The following is a 20,118-nucleotide window of genomic DNA, read 5'->3' on the forward strand; positions in this document are numbered from 1 at the left end:
CCTAAGGTGTCTGCAGCAGCTTTTCCATATGAATGGCCTTTCCTGGATCAGGACTCAGACTTTCCTAAAGTCTCTGAAACAAGCAGCAGCTGGTATCACTGTGCCCCATAACACTCAATAAGAAACCCAAGGCCTGCCACTAGCAGCAGCCTACCTGGCTTGATGGCTTGGCCTCTCCTGGGCACTTCCAAGCCCAACACAAGTAGCAGCCATCTACAGATCATGCTGTAGCTCCTGTCAGGTGGCCCAGGCAGTGCCTGACTTTACACCTCTCTGGAGGCCCCAGAACCACTGCTCCCAGTAAACAGCTTCAGACAATACCAGATTACAACTCTGCACATCCACCAGAGAAACACTTAAGGGGCAGACCCAGTGAGCACCAAAGCCCCACTGGAGCTCCTGCACAGCAGCTCCTCCATTATAGTCACAACTGGTCCTCCCAAGCAATTGGCCTGGAGGTCAATTCCTCCCAGTGACACCAATAGCAATCAAGGCTCAACTACAACAAAGTGAAGACAGTGCAAACAGCCCACAAATGGGCACACCTAGAGTGTTCTGCTCAGGTAACTGGGAAGGCTGAGACACTGGGCCCTACAAAACACCTAGTATGCAAAGCCACCCTACCAATTCCATGGAACATAGCAGCTCTACATAATACATAGAAACAAGCACAGGAAAGCAGCCAAAATGCAGACAAAGAAACATGTCCCCAATGAAAGAAAGGAAGAAATCTCCAGAAAAAGAACTAAAGGAAATGGAAGCAAAATAACTACTAGATACAGAGGAGGAAGAGGAAGAAGAAGAAGAAGAAGAAGAAGAAGAAGAAGAAGAAGAAGAAGAAGAAGGAGAAGAAGAAGGAGAATGCTTATAAGGTTGCTCAAGGATCTTAATGAGAGCTTCAAGGGGCTTAAGGAGAATGTCAAGAATCTTAGTGAGAACATCAAAAACACGAAAAGGACCAGTCAGAAATTACACATACACTAACTGAAATAAAAATCATTTGCAGGGATTCTACAGTAGAGTGCAGAATGCCTAGAATTAAATCAGCAATTTGGAATATGAAGAAGCATAAAACACCCAATCAGAAAAGCAAACAGAATATAAAAATATGAGGATAGTGTAAGGAGCCTCTGGGACAACTTTAAACATACCAACATTCACATTGTGGAAGTGCCAGAAGGAGAAGAGACAGAGCAAGATATTGAAAACCTTTTGGAAAAAACCGTCACAGAAATCTTCCCCTACCTGGTGAAAGAAATAGACTTACAAGTCCAGGAATCACCGAGTACCAAGCAAGTGGAACCCCAGGAGGCCCACACCAAGACACATCACAATTAAAATACCAAGGGTTAAAGACAAAGATATAATCTTAAAAGCAGTAAGAAAAGCAGTTACCTACAAGATACCCACCCATATGACTGTCAGCTGATTTCTCAACACAAACTTTGCAGACCAGAAAGAAGTGGCACGAAATATTCAAAGTGATACAAAGCAAGGACCTACAACCAAGATGACACTACACAGCAAAGCTATCAGTTGGAGTTAAGGGTCAGATAAAGAGCTTCACAGAGAAGAAAAGGTTAAAGGATTTCATCACCAACAAACCAATATGAAATGTCAAGAGGAAGAAGAAGAAGAGGAGGAAGAAGAAGAAGAAGAAGAAGAAGAAGAAGAAGAAGAAGAAGAAGAAGAAGAAGAAGAAGAAGAAGGGGAGGAGGAGGAGGAGGAGGAAGAAGAAGGAGAAGAAGAAGAAGAAAGAAAGAAAGAAAATGGCATATCTAACAAGAATAAATACATATCTAGCAACAACTGATCAAAAGTCAAAATAAACGATCAAAGAATCTAATGAACCAAATAAACTGATGAGAATAAAAGAGAACCAGAAGCATGGACTGATGAATCTCAGAGGGAAGGAGGAGGTGGTCAGGAAGAGATTAACCGAAGAACTTATAGGGATATATGCATTACCAACGGACACAGTTAATAGGGTGATGAAGGGCTGGGAGAGGGCAGGAACCAGGTGGAGGGGAGCAAGAGGGAGAAAAGAGTTGACATCTGCAATACTTTCAACAATAAGCATTAAAAAAAAAGTGGGTCTCTTATAAGCAACAGAAATAATAAATAAATAAATACATACATAAATAAATAAATGTTTAAGTCAACATCACATCTCCCACCCAAACCAGTGTCCCTTAGAGCTTGAAGGCTGGACCACAGGATGAGGAGGAGACTTTAACACAGGAAACAAGGTGTACTTAGGAGGAAAAATAACTCAGAAGCATGTCCCCCAAAAGCAGGGCTAGATGCTGTTGCTACAAATATAAGGTAAGGTCCAAGAGGGCCGCTATGATAGAAAGGAAGCCATACCTGGGGCCAAGAGAAGTGACGTGTGTCCTTCTCTTATTTCCCTGCATTTCCCTCTGTGCTCATTGTCACAGGGACATCGCCCTGAGCGGCACAGTTGGAGGGTGAGTGTGTCCCTGCTGATCTGAGCTCTGCAGGCCACAGGGACCCACGTTTCCTGAGGCGTCTCCAGGCCCGGGTGACACTGACCATGGTGAGGACCACAGGGAGGTGCTAATGGACGGGCTGAGGAGGAAGGAGACCCTGTGTGGGACGCTCTGATAGGGAAGGATGTGCCCGGGGTCACCTCACCTGCAAGGGGCCTCTCAGGAGGCTCTGGGTCTATTTCCTGCTTAGCCATGGAAACCAGATGCAGGCCTCTGGGAAGGGAATGTTCCCCTTTCTGTGGGGCTGCTGACATGAGAGCCCCGTGACAGCGACGGCCAGCTTCCCAGGGGCCACACCCTGTGTGTCTGTCTGTTCAGACGACACTGTGGCCTCCTGCATCTGCACAGCGAGGTGCAAAGAGAGGAGACACCATGACCCCCACGCTCAGGGCCCTGCTCTGCCTCGGTGAGATGGGAAGAAGGGGAGGACAGAGGGGATCCCTGGTCTGGAAATGACCTTGCCCAACAGCCAAGCCCTGGTCTGTCAGGATCCCAGGACTCAGGAGGCTCATTTGGAGGAGGATTCTGCTCAGGGTTCAGGGCAAATCTCTCACGGGGACTCTCTTCCAGGACTGAGTGTGGGCCTCAGGACCCCAGTGCGGGCAGGTGAGTCTCCCCAGGTGTCCCAGGTCCCTCTCCTGACTGTGGATGAGGGGCCACACCACATGTAGCTGGGGGAGGGGTGCAGATATGCCTGAGAGATGGGGGGCAGCTGGGACCGAGGCGTGGGACCTGGGATGGAAATGTCCTGTGACCCAGTCTCTGATTCCTTCTAGGACCCCTCCCCAAGCCTACCCTCTGGGCTGAGCCAGCCCCTGTGATCCCCCGGGGGAACCCTGTGACCATCTGGTGTGAGGGGACCCCAGGGGCTAAGGAGTTCCTTCTGGAGAAAGAGGGAAGCCCAGCACCATGGAATATACAGAAGCCACAGGATCCCAGGGACAAGGCCAATTTTTCCATCACACACATGACAGAGTATGATGCAAGGACATATCGCTGTTCCTATCACAGCCCCACTGGCTGGTCAGAGCCCAGTGACCCCCTGGAGCTGGTGGTGACAGGTGAGAGGACACTCATGGGTCCCAGCCTCAGTCCCTGCCCTCAGGAAGGGAGTCTGCTCTCAAGGTGTCTCCCTCTCACAGCCCAGCCCTGGGGGACATGAGGGAGGTGTAAGCCCATTTAACATACTGTCTCCTCCTCCCCCTCCCTAGGATTCTACAGCAAACCCAGCCTCTCAGCCCTGCCCAGCCCTGTCGTGACCTCAGAAAGGAATGTGACCCTCCAGTGTGGCTCAGGGCAGGGATTTGGCAGGTTCCTTCTGACTAAGGAAGGAGATCACAGGCTCTCCTGGACCCTGGACTTACACATTTACCCCAGTGGGCAGTCCCAGGCCCTGTTCCCCGTGGGCCCCGTGAACCACAGCCACAGGTGGATATTCAGATGCTATGGCTGTTCCAGGAACAGCCCCCATGTGTGTTCACACCCCAGTGATGCCCTGGAGCTCCTGGTCCCAGGTGAGTGCCATTATTGTCTCATCCATAGATTGAGGCGCCAGACACATTATTGGCTTTTTTTCATTGCGGGAAATCCTATGGGAGAGGATGGGGTGAGGAAAGCACAGGGGTTTATGGGCCAGAGACACAGAGAGAGACAGTGAGATCTGGGGGCCAGGCCAGGAGAAGGGGGTTTATGGGAGGAGCAGCCCCTGTAATTCATGTCTGGTCTCCCCAGGTGAGTCTGGGAAGCCCTCCCTCCTGAGCCAGCAGGGCCCCATTGTGGCCTCTGGACAGAGCCTGACCCTCCAGTGTCGCTCTGATGTCGGCCATGACAGATTCGCTCTGTCCAAGGAGGGGGGACGGGACCTCCCCCAGAGCCTTGTCCTGCAGCCCCAGGCTAGGCTCGCTCAGGCCCACTTCCCCCTGGACATTACCAATGGCTCCCACGGGGGCCGGTACAGATGCTACGGTGGATACAAGCTCTCCTCTGAGTGGTCGGCCCCCAGTGACCCCCTGGACATCCTGGTGGCAGGTGAGGAGCCAGTGGGTTCAGTCAGGGACCAGACTCTGTACAGGCACTGCTGGGGGTCTCAGGTGGTGAGGCCAGAATGACAGTGCAGGGCCCCAGGGAGGGAGAGAGACAGAGAGAGACAGTGGGTGGGAGGGGAGAGGGGGAGACTCAGAGAAACAGAGACAGACAGAGAGGAGGGTCCTCAGAGAGAGGCCTGGTGACTCTCAGGTCAGAACAAGATGGGCAGGCAGCCCTCACCCTCCCTCCCTCTCTCTAGGACACCTGCTTGACAGACCCTCCCTCTCGGTGCAGCCAGGCCTCAGGGTGGCCTCAGGAGAGAACGTGACCCTGCTGTGTCAGTCACGGAGCCCGAGGGACATGTTCCTTCTGTCCAAGGAGGGAACAGCCAGTCCTCCCATGCGTCTTACATCAAAGTACCGAGCTCAGCAGTCCCAGGCAGAGTTCTCCATGAGTCCTGTGACCTCAGCCCACGGGGGCACCTACAGGTGCTACAGCTCACTCAGCACCTCCCCCTTCCTGCTGTCACTCCCCAGTGAGCCCCTGGAGCTCCTGGTCTCAGGTAAGGGCCCCTGACCCTGTCTGCTGAGCTGTCAGCTCAGGGTCCTGTCCCCAGAAGAACTATGAACTGAAAGGGAGGGAGGGGCTCTGGGGATCGTCACCCAGAGGAGATCTGCCCCTCAGAGATCCTCCTCCCCCTGCTCAGTCCTATCCCTCACCTTGGTCCAGAAGGTGCCAGGTGGGCACTGGGAGGGCCTTAGCAGTCACAGGGCAGGTGTAGGTGGGGTCTGAGTGAGGTGGGGAGGGCAGGCCTTGCGGCCCAGCAGGGCTGGCAGTCTCGGAAATATTTCTGTGAAAAACCAGGCTCCAGCATCTCTGAGGATTCACCCCTCCTCCTCCCATTGAGTCTGGCCTTAGAGGGGAAGCGAGGCAGGTGACAGGTGGGGTGGTCATGGCAGAGGTAGAGATTGGGGCACAGGCTAGGGGAGTGTCATGAGAAGGCAGCCCTACCCCTCACCCCTTTGACCTTGGCTCATTGTGAAGGGGGGAATCCCCTGACAGAGGGGTCTCAGTGCTCCCTGAGGTCATGCATTTGGTCCTGTGTCTGGCCCCTGAGCTCCTGGTCTCAGGGGAGCAGCCCTGTCCTGTCCTCTCTGGGCTCCAAGGTCATCTCTGTCTCTGTCCCCAGCAAAGTCCGAGATGTGATGGAAGTAGGTGGAGCACTGGGTGGTTCCACAGAGGAGGGTCATCTGTGAAAGGGTGGACACAGGAAGGGACCTCCCTACCCTGGGGCAGCCCATCCTTGCAGTCTGACAGGCTGAGGCAGGAAGGGAGGCGGCACTACTGGCGCGAAGCCAAGAGGAAGTGAGATTTGACTGAAGTGACCACACAGAGGCCCCGCTCCCTGACTTCTGGTGGCTCCACCTCAGACCAGAGCATCCCTGCTCCCAGGGGGACATCCCACAGGCAGGACCCCAGGAAATGGGGCTGAGTGTGTGTGGACTCAGCTCTCCTGGGAAGTGAACTCTGAGAACCTTTTCCATCTGAACAAGGGGGCTGCCTGCCATGACCTGCAGGGGCGCTTTCATTTCTGACCTCCTGGGGCACCTGACACCTGGCTTGTCCTAGACCTGCTCTGGGTGCAGCCTCTCTGGGCCTGTCCTGCTGCTCCCAGTCACTGTGACCTTGTAGGGATTGAAAAGCTGAGGGAGTCAGGGGGCAGGTCCACTGATACCCACCAGACCTGGGGGCTCAGCTCAGCAAGAGGAGCCACCATGTTATGGAGACACCAAAGATTGGGAAACTCCCACTGAGCATCTCAGCCTCCTCCTGGTCCCACACAAAATCTGTGGGGTTTTCCACTAAAAGCCAGCAGCCCTGCATAGTTCGCCTGGGGCCCAGTCCCTAACCAGGGTGGAGAGTGTGTGGAGTGGGAGATGCAGAGCAGGCCAGGTTGGCAGCCGTTGGTGTCCAGGCCTGGCTTGCAGCACAGGGAAGATGGCTGGGCTGATGGGGAGGAGAGGCCGGGAGAGTTGGAGAGAGGACAGGAAGACACGCCCTCAGCTGCTCATTTCCAGAGCCCCTTAGATGGAAGCCCTCACCCACACAGGTGGGAGCCCTGAGCTTCTCAGAGCAGGACAGGTGGCTGCTCTGGTCAAGGTGGGACCTGCTGTGGGGGATGGTGGCGTCCCCATTGGACATCCTGCTCTCTTAAGAAGTGTCTCCACCTGTGGGCACCACTCTGCAAGGCCCCTGAGTCCCCTGGAGGCCTCCAGTCCCTCAGTGCTCACCTGAGACTCAAGGGGACCTTGGGGGTGCTCATGAGGAACTGGGGTGTTCCTGCTCAGACTCTATGAGAAATTCATGTTTGCTCTCTGCATTTTCTATGCATAACTCTCTATTATTGCTCTTTTGCTGAGAACTTGTAGGTAACAGTTGCATATATAATTTTAACCTGCAAACATTTATGACTTTAAAAACATGGGTTCATTCTTATTTTAATTGGGGTTACATTAAATCTATGTATTTATTATGAGGAATAGCTTTTTGTTAACAGGAAGTTTCTTATAAAAGATGCTTCAAAAAGTTAATTTTCTAAAATATGTTTTTATTGAGTTCAGAGAGGAAGGGAGTGGGAGAGAGAAATGAGAGAGAATGATTGATCCGCTGCCTCCTGCATGCCCCACACAGGGGATCGAGCCCACAACCTAGGCATGTGCCGTGACCAGGAATCTAACCAAGTTCATAGTTGGATGCTCAACCACTGAGCTATGCCGGCTGGGCTCAAAATGTTAATTTTTGAGTTCAGATGCATTTTGTAATTTTATTTATAAAAGTGTCCACACTCATAGCTCAAGAATTGCTCAAGGTCTACATATATACACGTATGTATATTTGAAACCATCCTCAACTGTTGCATAAATATAAGCTCTTATACCCAGATAAGTAAGCTTCCATGGTACAGAATTTCACAATAAGCAGAGAGATCAGAATAACTAATTATGGCCCTGCCCTGGCCGTGGTTGTCTAGTGGTTAGAGCATCGGCCCATGCACCACAGGCCTGTGGGCTTCATTCCCAGTTAAGGGTCACAGGCTTGATTCTCAGTCCCTGTCAAGGCTTATGCAGGGGGCAACCAATCGATGTGTCTCTCTCACATCTCTTTCTCTTTCTGTCTCTCTCTCTCCCCCTCGCCCTCCCTACTACCTCACCACTCTAATTTCTCTGAACATCAATGAAAAAAATATCCTCCACTGAGGATTTAAATAAATATATAAATATGTAAATAAGTAAATAAATAAATAGATAGATAAATAAATAAATAGTAGCTATTGTCTATAATGAGAAAGCATGTTTCTCTCCCATCCTGGATCCTCTGGACAAAGCCAAGGTACTCCAAAGTGACTCAGAAGCAAAGTCAAGACTCAAAAATCCCAGGGAGCTTGAAAGAATCCATGAAAGCAGGCAGGACCCTTCTCCAGCAGAGAAAGGTTTGTGGAGGGACTGGTAGCAGTTGGGTCATGAGAAAGGGGAGAGCTATGGGAACACTGGGCTTGAGTGGCATCAACTCCTCACACATCCCAATTCTATCTGGTTCTCAGGAGCAGCCGACACCATCAGCCCATCACAGAACAACTCAGACCCCAAGAGTGGTGAGTAGGAGACACTCTCCGTTATGGGCTCAGCACAGATGGTCGTGTCCAGTCAAGGGGAGGTTGGAGACCTGGGTGGACATTCAGGGTGCTGGGTTACTTTGTCCTGCCCTGACCTCTGTGATCTCTTTGCCTACAATTCCCAGCCTCCCACTCCCAAGACTACACCATGGAAAATTCCATCCGGATGGGCGTGGCTGGATTGGTCCTGGTGGCGCTCGGGGTGCTGCTATTGTGGTCTCGAAAGAACTAGAAACAGACCCAGGATGCAGCTGGGATGTGAACATGGAGGGAACAATGCATGGTTCAGAGAGGGTGATCTTGGGAAGGTTCTGGAAGATAACGTGGGACATATGCTGAGGGACCTGTCTGCGGCTCCTTGCAGGTGGAGGAGTCATCGCTCATGTGCAGGGACAAGGTCTGGACCTTCTGCCCTTGGACTGTGGTCCTTTCCCTCCCGACCACTGTGAGTCCTGTGACTGGTTCTGACTTTGCCCATTTTGGTGAAATTAGTATTTATCCCAGGTGGCAGGTACAGGTCCACACCTCCCTATACTTGCATGGAATATGTTTTCCTTTATTTCTAACCACACGGAACTTCATGTCTGTATGGACTCCACATCTTCTGAGTCCAGAGAATGCCATCTATTGAAATCAATCTACAAGGTGCACAATCCATCCTGTAAGAGGTAAACCCACAGGAGGTCCTAACGCCCTCTCTGGACTCCACACGCCCCTCACTTCGCCTCGGAGGCCACCTGTGTGCTTTCTGCAGAAACTTCATCCCTTGGGATGCAGACCTGGTTGTTTGAAGGGGTCGCCTAGTCTGCGCTGCCTCTGAAAACCCCCTTGTCCAAAACACAGTGCAAGACACAGAGGACATGTTACAGACGTGCATCCTTGAAACCTATGTCCTCCTTTTCCCGATGGCACCTCAATAAATTTAATATAAGAAAATCACTGATTCCTGTCATTTGCCACTTTCTCTGGTATATATGTCCCCTTCATGGCCAACGTCAAGTGCCCATGTAAGGTCCTCACACAGACTTGGGAGATTATGCACAAATGACTTTCACAAAACAGTACAAGCCCATGTGGGACACCATTAACACCACACTGACAGCCCACAGTGCTCCTAACTCCCCTTCTAGTTGATGTGTAACGATGGTTTCTACTTCAAGGTTGGGGCACAGTTTTCATGAAAACACTAGACCACACTACCAGCCCATCCAGATGAGATGCACAGAGAAATGTTTTCACATCACTTGTGGGAGAGATTAATAATTTGTACATATTAGACCAGGCATTTGTGTCATTTGCTCTTATAAAAGTTTTTTACACCCATTTCATTGATCTTATAAATGTGCAGTTGAGTCTCCAATTTTGTACAGACTTTATGTATTTCAAGGACGTGTGATGAGTGTCTGTTTAATATAGTATTTTAAAAACTAAAATGAATTTTATGACACACTATTGCATCATATTGTTGAATATTTATATAGCAATCAGCCAATTTTATTAAATAATAATAACACATTATTCATACAACATACCCTTTAATGATTTTGTTTGGGATAAGAGTGTATGGCTGCATACATCTGGTTTTGCTGGCAGGTGTCCTTTGATCTAACCCTTGAGCCAGTCCATTAATCTTTTAATGTTTGGTCATAAGTTAAAACATTTTAATAGTTACCACCTCTTATTTAACTAGGAGTTTTCTGTTAAGTAGCTTTTGACCTTTAATTAAAGATTTCTAATCATTTTTTCTTTTTCAGCTACAGTTGACATACAATTCAATATTAGTTTCAGGCGTACACCCTGGTGATTAGACATTATATAATTCTCTAAGTGATCATCCTGATAAATCTTATACCCATCGGACACCATACATAGATATTAGAATATTACTGACTATACCCCCTATGCTGTACTTACATCCTCATGTCTATTCTGTAACAACCTATTTGTACTTCTTAATCCCCTCATCTTTTTCACCCAGCCCCCAGTCTCCTATCATCTGAGGACCACCAATTAGTTCTCTGAATCTATGATTTTGCCTCTGTTCTGCTTGTTCATTTATTTGTTGTTGTTTTTTTTAGATTCAATTGTTGATAGATATGCATTTAGGACTATTTTATTGTTCATATTTTTAAAAATCAAATTTTAAAAAATTATTGTTGAGAGTATTGCAGATTTCCCCTTATTTTTTTCCCCGTTGCCCACCTCAACCCAGTTCTCGCCCCATCCCAGGCCTTCACCGCCCTATTGTCTATGTCCATAGGTAATGCATATATGATCTTTGGTTAATCTCTACCCAACCCCCTTCCTTCTGAGATTCATCAGTCTCTTCCATGTTTTCATGCCTCTGGTTCTTTTTCATTTTTTAAACATATTTTTATTGATTTCAGAAAGAGAGAGAGAGAGAGAGAGAGAGACATCAATGATGAGAGAGAATCATTGATCTGCTGCCTCCTGCACACCCCACACTGGGGATCGAGCCCTCAACCCGGGCATGTGCCCCAACCGGTTACTGTGACCTCCTGGTTCATAAGTCGATGCTCAACCACTGAGCCATGCCTGCTGGCCTCTGGTTCTATTTTATTCTTCAGTTTCTTTTGTTCACTAGATTCCTTGTTCATTTATTTTTATTTTTAGATTCAGTTGTTGCTGGATATGTATTTATTGCCATTTTATCATTCATATTTTTTACCTTTTTTCCCTTCTTCTTAAAGAAGACCCTTTAACATTTTATAAAATACTGTTTTGGGGGTAACCCCACCCCACCCATTTTGCAGCCTCACACAAGTTGTTTGCAGTTGCTTTTCCACACTAATGGCCTGTCCTGGCTCAGGATTCAGACTTTCCTAAAATCTCTCAACAAGCAGCAGCTAGTATCCCTGTGCCCCATTCCTCCCAATAAGAGGCCCAAGGCTTCACACTCTCAGAAGCTGCCTGGCTTTACAGCTTGACATGTTCTGGGCACCTCCAAGCCCAACACAAGTAGCAGCCATCTGCAGATCACTCTGTAGCTCCTGTCAGGTGGCCCCAGCAGTGGCTGACTTTGCACCTTCCTGGAGGCTCCAGAGCAAGTGCACCCAGTGGATAGTTTCAGACCACATCAGATTACAACAGCAAATTGAAGGGGCCAACTTAGGGAGCACCAAAGCCCCACTAAAGCAAGTCCTGCTCCATAGGGGTGTCTCCTGCACAGCAGCTCTTCCACTGTAGTCGCAGCTGGCACACACAGCCAATGGGCCTGAAGGTTAGTTCCTCCCAGTGAGCCAACAGCAATCAAGGCTCAACTGCAATAAGACTGTGCACACAGCCCACACAGGGCTGCACCTAGAGTGCCCAGCTCAGGTGACTGGGGGCAGGGCAGTGAGGGAGAGGCTGAGCCACTGGGCTTGGCAGGACACCTAATAAACAAGGCCACTCTCCCCATGCTAGGAGACATAGCAACTCTACCTAATACATAGAAACAACTGCAGGGAAGCAGCCAAAATGTGGTCACCAATGACAGAATCATGTCACCAATGAAAGAACAGAAGGAATCTCCAGAAAAAAAATCTAAATGAAATGGAAGCAAACAACCTACTACATTCAGAGTTCAAAACAATGGTTATAAAGTTGCTCAAGGATCTTAATGAGAGCTTCAAGGGGCTTAAAGAGAATTTCAAGAATCTTAGTGAAAACGTCAAAGACATGAAAAAGGACCAGTCAGAAATTACACATATACTAACTGAAATAAAGAATCATTTACGGGAATTCAACAGTAGAATAAAGGGTGCCAAGAACCAAATCAGCTGTATGGAATATGAGGGAGCATAAAATGCCCAATCAGAAGAGCAAACAGAATCCAAAAATATGAAGACAGTTTAAGGAGCTTCTGGGAGAACTTCAAGCATACCAACATTCACATTGTGGAGGTGCCATAAGGAGAAGAGACAGAGCAAGATATTGAAAACCTGTTGGAAGAAACAGTGACAGGAATCTTTACCTACCTCATGAAAGAAATAGACTTACAAGTCCAGGAAGCCCAGAGAGTCCCAAGCAAGAGGAACCCCAAGAGGCCCACACCAAGACACATCATAATTAAAACACCAAGGATTAAAGACAAAGATATAATCTTAAAAGCAGTAAGAGAAAAGCAGTTACTTACAAGATACCGCCCATATGACTGTCAGCTGATTTCTCAACCCAAACTTTGCAGACCAGAAGGAAGTGGCAAAAAATAGTCAAAGTGATGAGTAGCAAGGACCTACAACCAAGATTACACTACCCAGCAAACTATCTTTTAGAATGAAGGGTCAGATAAAGAGCTTCACAGACAAGAAAAACCTAAATCAGTTTATTACCAACAAACCAATATTATATGAAATGTCTTGAAGAAGAAGATGAAGGAGGAAGAGGAAGAGGAGGAGGAGGAGAGGAAGAAGGAGGAGAAGGAGGAGGAGAAAGGGAGAAGAAAAAATATGAATGACAAAATGGCAATAAATATGTACCCATCAACAATTGAATCTAGAAATCAAAATAAACCCTAGTTTATTTTGGCTCAGTGGATAGAGCGGTGGCCTGCGAACTGAAAGGTCCCAGGTTTGATTCTGGTCAAGGGCACATGCCGGGGTTGTGGGCTCGATCCCCAGTGGGGGACTTGCAGAAGGCAACTGATCCATCATTCTCTCTCATCATGGATATTTCTGTCTCTCTCTCCCTCTTCCTTCATCTCTGAAATCAATTAAAACATATTTTAAAAATCAAAATAAATAAACAAGGACTCTAATGAATAAAATAAACAGATGAGAATAAGAGAGAACCACAGGCATGGACTGATGAATCTCAGAGGGAAGGAGGAGGGGGTCAGGAAGAGATAAATCAAAAAACTTATAGGCATATATGCATTACCAATGGACACAGGTGATAGGGTGATGAAGGCCTGGGGCAGGGTGGGACGAGGAGGATGGGGGCAATAGGGAGAAAAAGGTGATATCTGTAATATTCTCAACAATAATGATTTAAAATAAGTAAATAAAGGGGGACTCTTGTAGGCAGAAAATAATAATAATAATAATAATAATAATAATAATAATATTAACAAATAAATATCTGTTTTCAGTCAAAATCAGAACTCTAATCTAAATCAGTGTCTCCTAAAGCATGAAGGTAGGACCACAGGATGAGGAAGAGACTTTTAACACAGGAAACAAGGGGCCCTGAGGAAGAAAAAATGACTCAGAAGCTTGCCCCCAGGACCGTGTGGTACATGCTGTGCTAAGAAAAAAAAGAGAAGTCCATGAGGGCAGCTATGATAGAAAGAAAGCCACACTCAGGGCCAGGAGAATGACGTGTTTCCTTCCCATATTTTCCTGCATTTCTCCTCTGTGCTCATTGTCACAGGGACATCGCCTTGAGCTGCACAGTTGGAGGGTGAGCCTGTCCCTGCTGATCTGAGCTCTGCAGGCCACAGGGACCCACGTCTTCCTGAGGCGTCTGCAGGCCCGGGTGACACTGTCCATGGTGAGGACCACAGGGAGGTGCTGATGGACGGGCTGAGGAGGAAGGAGACCCCGTGGGGGAGGCTCTGTCAGGGAAGGACGTGCCCTGGGTCACCTCACCTGCAAGGGGCGTCCCAGGAGGCTCCGGGTCTATTTCCTGCTTCACCAGGAAAACCAGATGCAGGCCTCTGGGTAGTGAATGTTCCCCTTTCTGTGGGGCTGCTGAGGTGAGAACCCTGTCACTGGGAGGGCCAGCCTCACATGGGCCACACTTGTCTGTCTGTTCTTAGGACACTGTAGCCTCCTGCATCTGCACAGCGAGGTGTAAAGAGAGGAGACGCCATGACCCCCACCCTCATGGCCCTGCTCTGCCTCGGTGAGATGGGAGGGGGAGGGGAGCCCTGGTCTGTCAGGACTCCAGGACACAGGAGGCTCATGGGGAGGAGGTTGCTGCTCAGGGTTCAGGGCAAATCTCTCACAGGGACTCTCTTCCAGGGCTGAGTGTGGGCCTCAGGACCCCAGTGCAGGCAGGTAAGTCACCCAGGTGTCCCAGGTCCCACTCCTCCCTGGGGATGAGGGGCCACACCACAGGCAGCTGGGGATGGAGAACAGCAGTTCTGGGCTGACGGATGGGGAACATCTGGGAAGGTCCTGGCCTGACAGCTGGGACTGAGGGTGGGAATGTCTTAGAACCCAGCTACTGGTTTCCTTCCAGGGCCTCTCCCCAAACCCACCATCAGGGTTGAACCAGGCCCTGTGATTCCCTTGGGGAGTCCCGTGACCATCTGGTGTCAGGGGACCCCAGGGGCTGAGGAGTACCGTCTGGATAAAGAGGGAAGCCCAGCACCGTGGAAAAGAGAGAAGCCACTGAAGCCCGGGGACAAGGTTACGTTCTCCATCCCACACATGACAGAGCGTGATGCTGGGATATTTCGCTGTTACTATCGCAGCCCTGATGTCTGGTCAGAGCGCAGTGACCCCCTGGAGCTGGTGGTGATGACAGGTGAGAGGACACTCAGGGGTCCCAGCCTCAGGCTCTGCCCTCAGGAAGGGGGTCTGCTCTCAGGGTGTCTCCCTCTCACAGCCCAGCTCTTGGGGGACATGAGGGAGGTGTGAGCCCATTTAACACACTGCTTCCTCCTCTCCTAGGATCCTACAGCAAACCCAGCCTCTCAGCCCTGCCCAGCCCTGTCGTGACCTCAGGAGGGAAAGTGACCCTCCAGTGTGGCTCAGGGCAGGGATTTAACAGGTTCATTCTAATTAAGGAAGGAGATCACAGGCTCTCCTGGGCCCAGGACTCACAGCCACACCCCAGCAGGAAGTACCAGGCCCTGTTCCCTGTGGGCCCTGTGACCCCCAGTCACAGGTGGACCTTCACATGCTATGGCTGTTACAGGGACAGCCCCCAGGTGTGCTCACACCCCAGTGATGCCCTGGAGCTCCTGTTCTCAGGTGAGTCCCATTATTGTTCCATTAATTGATTGACTCAACATACACATATGGGCATCCTTACTGTGAGGGGAGACCCACATGAGAGGGGGAGGGGAAGGGAGCACAGTGGCTCCTGGACCAGAGACACAGAGAGAGACAGTGAGAACTGGGGTCCAGCCCAGGAGACAAGGTTATGGGAGGAGCAGCCCCTGTAATTCATGTCTGGTCTCCCCAGGTGAGTCTGGGAAGCCCTCTCTCCTGACCCAGCAGGGCCCCATCATGGCCTTTGGACAGAGCCTGACCCTCCAGTGTCACTCTGATGTGGACTATGACAGATTCGCTCTGCACAAGGAGGGGAGACGGGACCTCCCCCAGAGCCTTGTCCTGCAGCCCCAAGCTCACTTCTCCGTGGACACTGTGAGCAGCTCCCACGGGGGCCGGTACAGATGCTACGGTGGATACAACCTCTCCTCTGAGTGGTCGGCCCCCAGTGACCCCCTGGACATTCTGGTGGCAGGTGAGGAGCCAGTGGGTTCCGTCAGGGACCCAGACTCTGCACAGGCCCTGCTGGGGGTCTCAGGTGGTGAGGCCAGAATGAAAGTATAGGGTCCCAGGGAGGGAGACAGACAGAGAGACAGGGGGTGGGAGGGGAGCGGGGAGACTCAGAGAAACAGAGACAGACAGAGAGGAGGGTCCTCAGAGAGAGGCCTGGTGACTCTCAGGTCAGAACAAGGTGGGCAGGCAGCCCTCACCCTCCCTCCCTCTCTCTAGGATGGCTCTCTGACACACCCTCCCTCTCGGTGCAGCCAGGCCCCAGGGTGGCCTCAGGAGAGAACGTGATCCTGCTGTGTCAGTCACGGAGCCTGAGGGACATGTTCCTTCTGTCCAAGGAGGGGGCAGCCGGTCCCCCCCTGCGTCTGAGATCAAAGCATCCAGCTCAGCAGTTCCAGGCAGAGTTCTCCATGAGCCCTGTGACCTCAGCCCACGGGGGCACCTACAGGTGCTACAGCTCACGCAGCTCCATCCCTTACCTGCTGTCACTCCCCAGTGAGCCCCTGGAGCTCCTTGTCTCAGGTGAGGGTCCCTGACCATGTCTGCTGAGCTGTCAGCTCAGGGTCCTGTCTCCAGAAGGATCATGGGCTGGAAGGAAATGGGGTGCACTAGGGATGGTCACCCAGAAGACATTTGCTCTTCAGAGCCCCACCCCAACTTCCCCTGAATCCTGAAGGTGCCAGGTGGGCAGTGGGAGGGCTGAGGGGCCACAGGGCAGATCAGGGGGATCTGAGTGAGGTGAGGAGTCCAGGGTCAGTCTGAGATCCTCACCCGCTTCTGTCCTCCTTCCCAGGAACCTCTGGGACCCAGCCCCCCACCCACAGGGTCCATGTCCACAGCTCATGAACCATTGGGTCCCCTAAGCTCAGAGGCAGCTAGGCCACCCCAGGGCAGTTCTTGGTCTCTCAGAGGACCTAATGTCACCCTGACACTTAAGGACAGGCTTCTGTCCAGGTGGGGGGGGGGTGGGTGGTCAGGGATTCTAGGAGAGATTTAAGTGGGACCACAGTCCTCCAGAGTCTCTGAGGATTCACTTCTCCCCCACTACAGAGTCAGGCCTAAGAGGGAGAAGTGAGGCAGGTGACAGGTGGGGTGGTCATGGCAGAGGGAGATGTGGGGGCCCAGGATGAGGGAGGAGGAGAGGCCAGAGAGTTGGAGAGAGGACAGGGGGACACTCCCTCAGCTGCTCATTTCCAGAGCCCCTTGGATGGAAGCCCTCACCCTCACAGATGTGTCCCTGAGCCTTTTCAGAACAGGAGAGGTAGTTACTCTGGCCAAGGTGGGGCCTGCTGTGAGTGACAGTGCCATCCCACTGGACACTCTACTGTCGTGAGAAGTGTCCCCACCTGTGGGCACTACTCTGCAAGGCCCTGTGCCCCCTGGAGGCCTCCAGGCCCTCAGTGCTCACCTGGGAGAGTCTCAGTGGGACCACGGAGGCCTCATGAGGAACCAGAGGTCCTACTCAGACCCTGTGTGAAATTCAAGTTTGCTCTCTTCATTTTCTGCGCATACTTCTCTATTATTGCTCTTTTGCTGGGAACTTGTAGACAATACTTGCATAAGTAATTTTAACCTGCAAACATTTATGACTTCAAAAACATGGATTTATTCTTATTTTTATTGGGATTATAGTAAATTTATGTATTAATTATGAGGAGTAACTTCTTATTAACATGAAGTTTCTTATAAAAGATGCTACAAAAAGTTAATTTTTAAAAATATTTTTTTATTGATTTCAGAGAGGAAGGGGGTGGGAGACAGATACAGAAACATCAATGATGAGAGAGAATCTTCGATCAGCTGCCTCAAGCAAGCCACACACAGGGGATGGAGCCCACAACCTGGGCATGTACCCTGAATAGTAATCGAACTGTGATCTCCTGATCATAGCTCGACACTAACCCACTGGGCTATGCCAGCAGGGCTAAAATGGTTTATATTTGACTTCAGGTGCATTCTGTAGTTTTATTCATAAAATTGTCATTACTCATAGCTCAATAATTGCTCAGGTTTTACATATATGAATGTCATATTAGAGACCAAATGCATGGCTCCTGGGTCCTCGTTGTTGCAAAAATATAAGCTCTCATATGCAGATGAGATAGCTTCCCTGGTACAGAATCCACAATGAACAGACAGATTAGGATAACTAATTATGGCCTTGGATGCTGTGGCTCAGTGCTTAGAGCATCAGCACATGTCCCACAAGGCCGTGGGTTTGATTCCCAGTCGAGGGTCACAGGTGTGATCCCTGGCCCCTGTCAGGCCTTGTGCAGGAGGCACCGATCCATGTGTCTCTCTCACTCAATGTTTTTCTCTTCCTCTCTCTCCCTTCCCATCCCCTTGTCCCTTTTACTCTCTTTGAATATCAATGGAAAAAATATCCTCCGGTGAGAATTTTAAATAAATAAAGACTCACCATTTTTCAAATCATGAGCCCATATTTCTGCTCAATCCTGAATTCTCCAGGCAAAGCCCAACTGTGATCCAAAGTGACTCAGAAGTAAAATCTAAACTCAAAATTCCCAGGGAGCGTGAAAGAATCCATGAAAGCAGGCAGGACCCTTCTCCAGCAGAGAAAGGATTCATGGGGGGACTGGTAGCAGTTAGGTCATGAGAATGGGGAGAGCTATGGGGGCACTGGGCTTGAGTGGCATCAACTCCTCACACAGCCCCACTCGTATCTGCTTCTCAGGAGCAGCCGACACCATCAGCCCATCACAGAACAACTCAGACCCCAAGAGTGGTGAGTAGGAGACACTGTCTATTATGGGCTCAGCACAGATGGTGGTGTCGTGTCAAGGGGAGAGGGTGCCTGGGTGGACATCCAGGTCTGGATGACATTGTCCTACCCTGACCTCTGTGACCTGTTTTCCCACAATTTCCAGCCTCCCACCCACAAGACTACACCATGGAGAATTCCATCCGGTTAGGCGTGGCAGGATTGGTCCTGTTGGTGCTCGGGGTGCTGCTCCTCTGGTCTCGAAACAGCCAGAAACAGACCCAGGAAGCAGCCAGGACATGAACATGGAGAGAACAATGCACGGTTCAGAGAGGGGGACCTTGGGAAGGTTCTGGAAGATAATGTGGAACATATGCTGAGAGACCTGTCTGGGACTACTTGCAGTTGGAGGAGTCATCGCTCATGTGCAGGGACTAGTTCTGGACCTTCCCTTGAACTGTGGTCCTTTCCCTCCCAACCACTGTGAGTCCTGTGACTGGTTCCTGACTTTCCCCATTTTGGTGAAATTAGCATTTATCCCACATGGCAGGTACAGGCCCACACCTCCCTACACTTTCATGGAATATGTTTTCCTTTATTTCTAAACACACGGATCTTCATGTCTGTATGGGGTCCCCATTTCTGAGTCCTGAAATGCCATCTATTGGAATCAATCTACAAGGTGCACAATCCATCCTGCAAGAGGTAAACCCACAGGAGGTCCTAACGCCCTCTCTGGACTCCACACGCCCCTCACCTGGCCTCGGAGGCCACCGCAGTGCTTTCTGCAGAAACTTCACCCCTTGGGATGCAGACCCAGTTGTTTGAAGGGGTCTCCTGGTCTGCGCTGCCTCTGAAAACCCCACTGTCCAAATCACAGTGCAAGACACAGAGGACATGTTACAGACGTGCATCCTTGAAACCTATGTCCTGTTATTCACCGATGGCACCTTATTAAATTTAATATAAAAAATTACTGATTGCTGCCATTTGCCACTTTCTCTGGTATATATGTCCCCTTCATGGCCATCATCAAGAGCCCAAGTAAGGTCCTCACGCAGGCTTGGGAAGCGATACACAAACTGACTTTCACAAAACAGTACAAGCCCATGTGGGACACCATTAACACCACACTGATAGCCCCACAGTGCTCCTCAGTCCCTTCTAGTTGGTGTGTAACGATGGTTTCTACTTCAAGGTTGGGGCACAGTTTTCATGAAAACACAAGACCATGCTCCCAACCCATCCAGATGAGATGCACAAAGGAATGTTTTACTCTCAGTTGTGGGAGAGAATCGTGAGTCCATAGAATCCTACGGCATTACTAGTAGGAGTGCCAATTATATTCATCAATTCAGAGACTACAGTTGACACACAATTCAATATTTATATTTTTCAACTACAGTTGACACACACCATGGTGATTAGATAATTATATAACTTTTTATGTGATCATACTGATAAATCTTATACCCATCCAACACCATACATAGATATTGGAATATTATTAACTATATTCCCTATGATGTACTTACCACCCATTGACTATTCTGTAACAATCAATTTGTACTTCTTAATCCCCTCACCTTTTCACCCAGCCCCACTCCCCACTCATCTGGTGAGAACCAATTTGTTCTCTGAATCTATGAGTTTATGTCCTTTTGGATTGTTAATTTATTTTGATCTTTATATTCAATTGTTAATGGATACATATTTTTTTTAATATATTTTTAT

General features: G+C 49.7%; 2 protein-coding genes across 5 annotated transcripts; both read left to right on the forward strand.

The window, feature by feature from the left end:
- Positions 1-2,882: 2,882 nt before the first annotated feature.
- LOC139000114 (leukocyte immunoglobulin-like receptor subfamily A member 6) lies at positions 2,883-9,142 on the forward strand. 3 transcript variants are annotated; one of them, XM_070402390.1, is made up of 8 exons: positions 2,883-2,916; positions 3,081-3,116; positions 3,287-3,571; positions 3,722-4,024; positions 4,242-4,538; positions 4,795-5,097; positions 8,137-8,187; positions 8,334-9,142. In XM_070402390.1, the coding sequence occupies exons 1-8, from the start codon at positions 2,883-2,885 to the stop codon at positions 8,438-8,440; spliced, it is 1,416 nt and encodes a 471-aa protein (XP_070258491.1). In that variant the 3' UTR covers positions 8,441-9,142. The 3 variants fall into 3 exon arrangements, with proteins under 3 accessions (XP_070258491.1, XP_070258492.1, XP_070258493.1); XM_070402391.1 differs by lacking the exon at positions 8,137-8,187; XM_070402392.1 differs by lacking the exons at positions 3,081-3,116; positions 8,137-8,187.
- A 4,467-nt stretch (positions 9,143-13,609) lies between these two features.
- LOC139000149 (leukocyte immunoglobulin-like receptor subfamily A member 6) lies at positions 13,610-19,357 on the forward strand. 2 transcript variants are annotated; one of them, XM_070402445.1, is made up of 9 exons: positions 13,610-13,701; positions 13,970-14,055; positions 14,175-14,210; positions 14,395-14,682; positions 14,829-15,131; positions 15,346-15,627; positions 15,882-16,184; positions 18,358-18,408; positions 18,551-19,357. In XM_070402445.1, the coding sequence occupies exons 2-9, from the start codon at positions 14,022-14,024 to the stop codon at positions 18,685-18,687; spliced, it is 1,434 nt and encodes a 477-aa protein (XP_070258546.1). In that variant the 5' UTR covers positions 13,610-13,701; positions 13,970-14,021; the 3' UTR covers positions 18,688-19,357. The 2 variants fall into 2 exon arrangements, with proteins under 2 accessions (XP_070258546.1, XP_070258547.1); XM_070402446.1 differs by lacking the exon at positions 15,882-16,184.
- The last annotated feature ends 761 nt before the right edge of the window (positions 19,358-20,118 follow it).

Source organism: Myotis yumanensis, unplaced genomic scaffold (genome assembly GCF_028538775.1).
Source record: "Myotis yumanensis isolate MYYU_CA2020_CCGP unplaced genomic scaffold, mMyoYum1.0.hap1 SCAF_23, whole genome shotgun sequence".
Taxonomy (NCBI): domain Eukaryota; kingdom Metazoa; phylum Chordata; class Mammalia; order Chiroptera; family Vespertilionidae; genus Myotis; species Myotis yumanensis.

Bases quoted from the DNA above. Each gene is read 5' to 3' on its own strand.
- LOC139000114 (XM_070402390.1), top strand. From the start codon at position 2,883: ATGACCCCCACGCTCAGGGCCCTGCTCTGCCTCG. The intron at 2,917-3,080 runs GTGAGATGGGAA...ACTCTCTTCCAG, and splicing joins CAGGGCCCTGCTCTGCCTCG to GACTGAGTGTGGGCCTCAGG. The intron at 4,025-4,241 runs GTGAGTGCCATT...TGGTCTCCCCAG, and splicing joins CCTGGAGCTCCTGGTCCCAG to GTGAGTCTGGGAAGCCCTCC.
- LOC139000149 (XM_070402445.1), top strand. From the start codon at position 14,022: ATGACCCCCACCCTCATGGCCCTGCTCTGCCTCG. The intron at 14,211-14,394 runs GTAAGTCACCCA...GTTTCCTTCCAG, and splicing joins CAGGACCCCAGTGCAGGCAG to GGCCTCTCCCCAAACCCACC. The intron at 16,185-18,357 runs GTGAGGGTCCCT...TCTGCTTCTCAG, and splicing joins CCTGGAGCTCCTTGTCTCAG to GAGCAGCCGACACCATCAGC.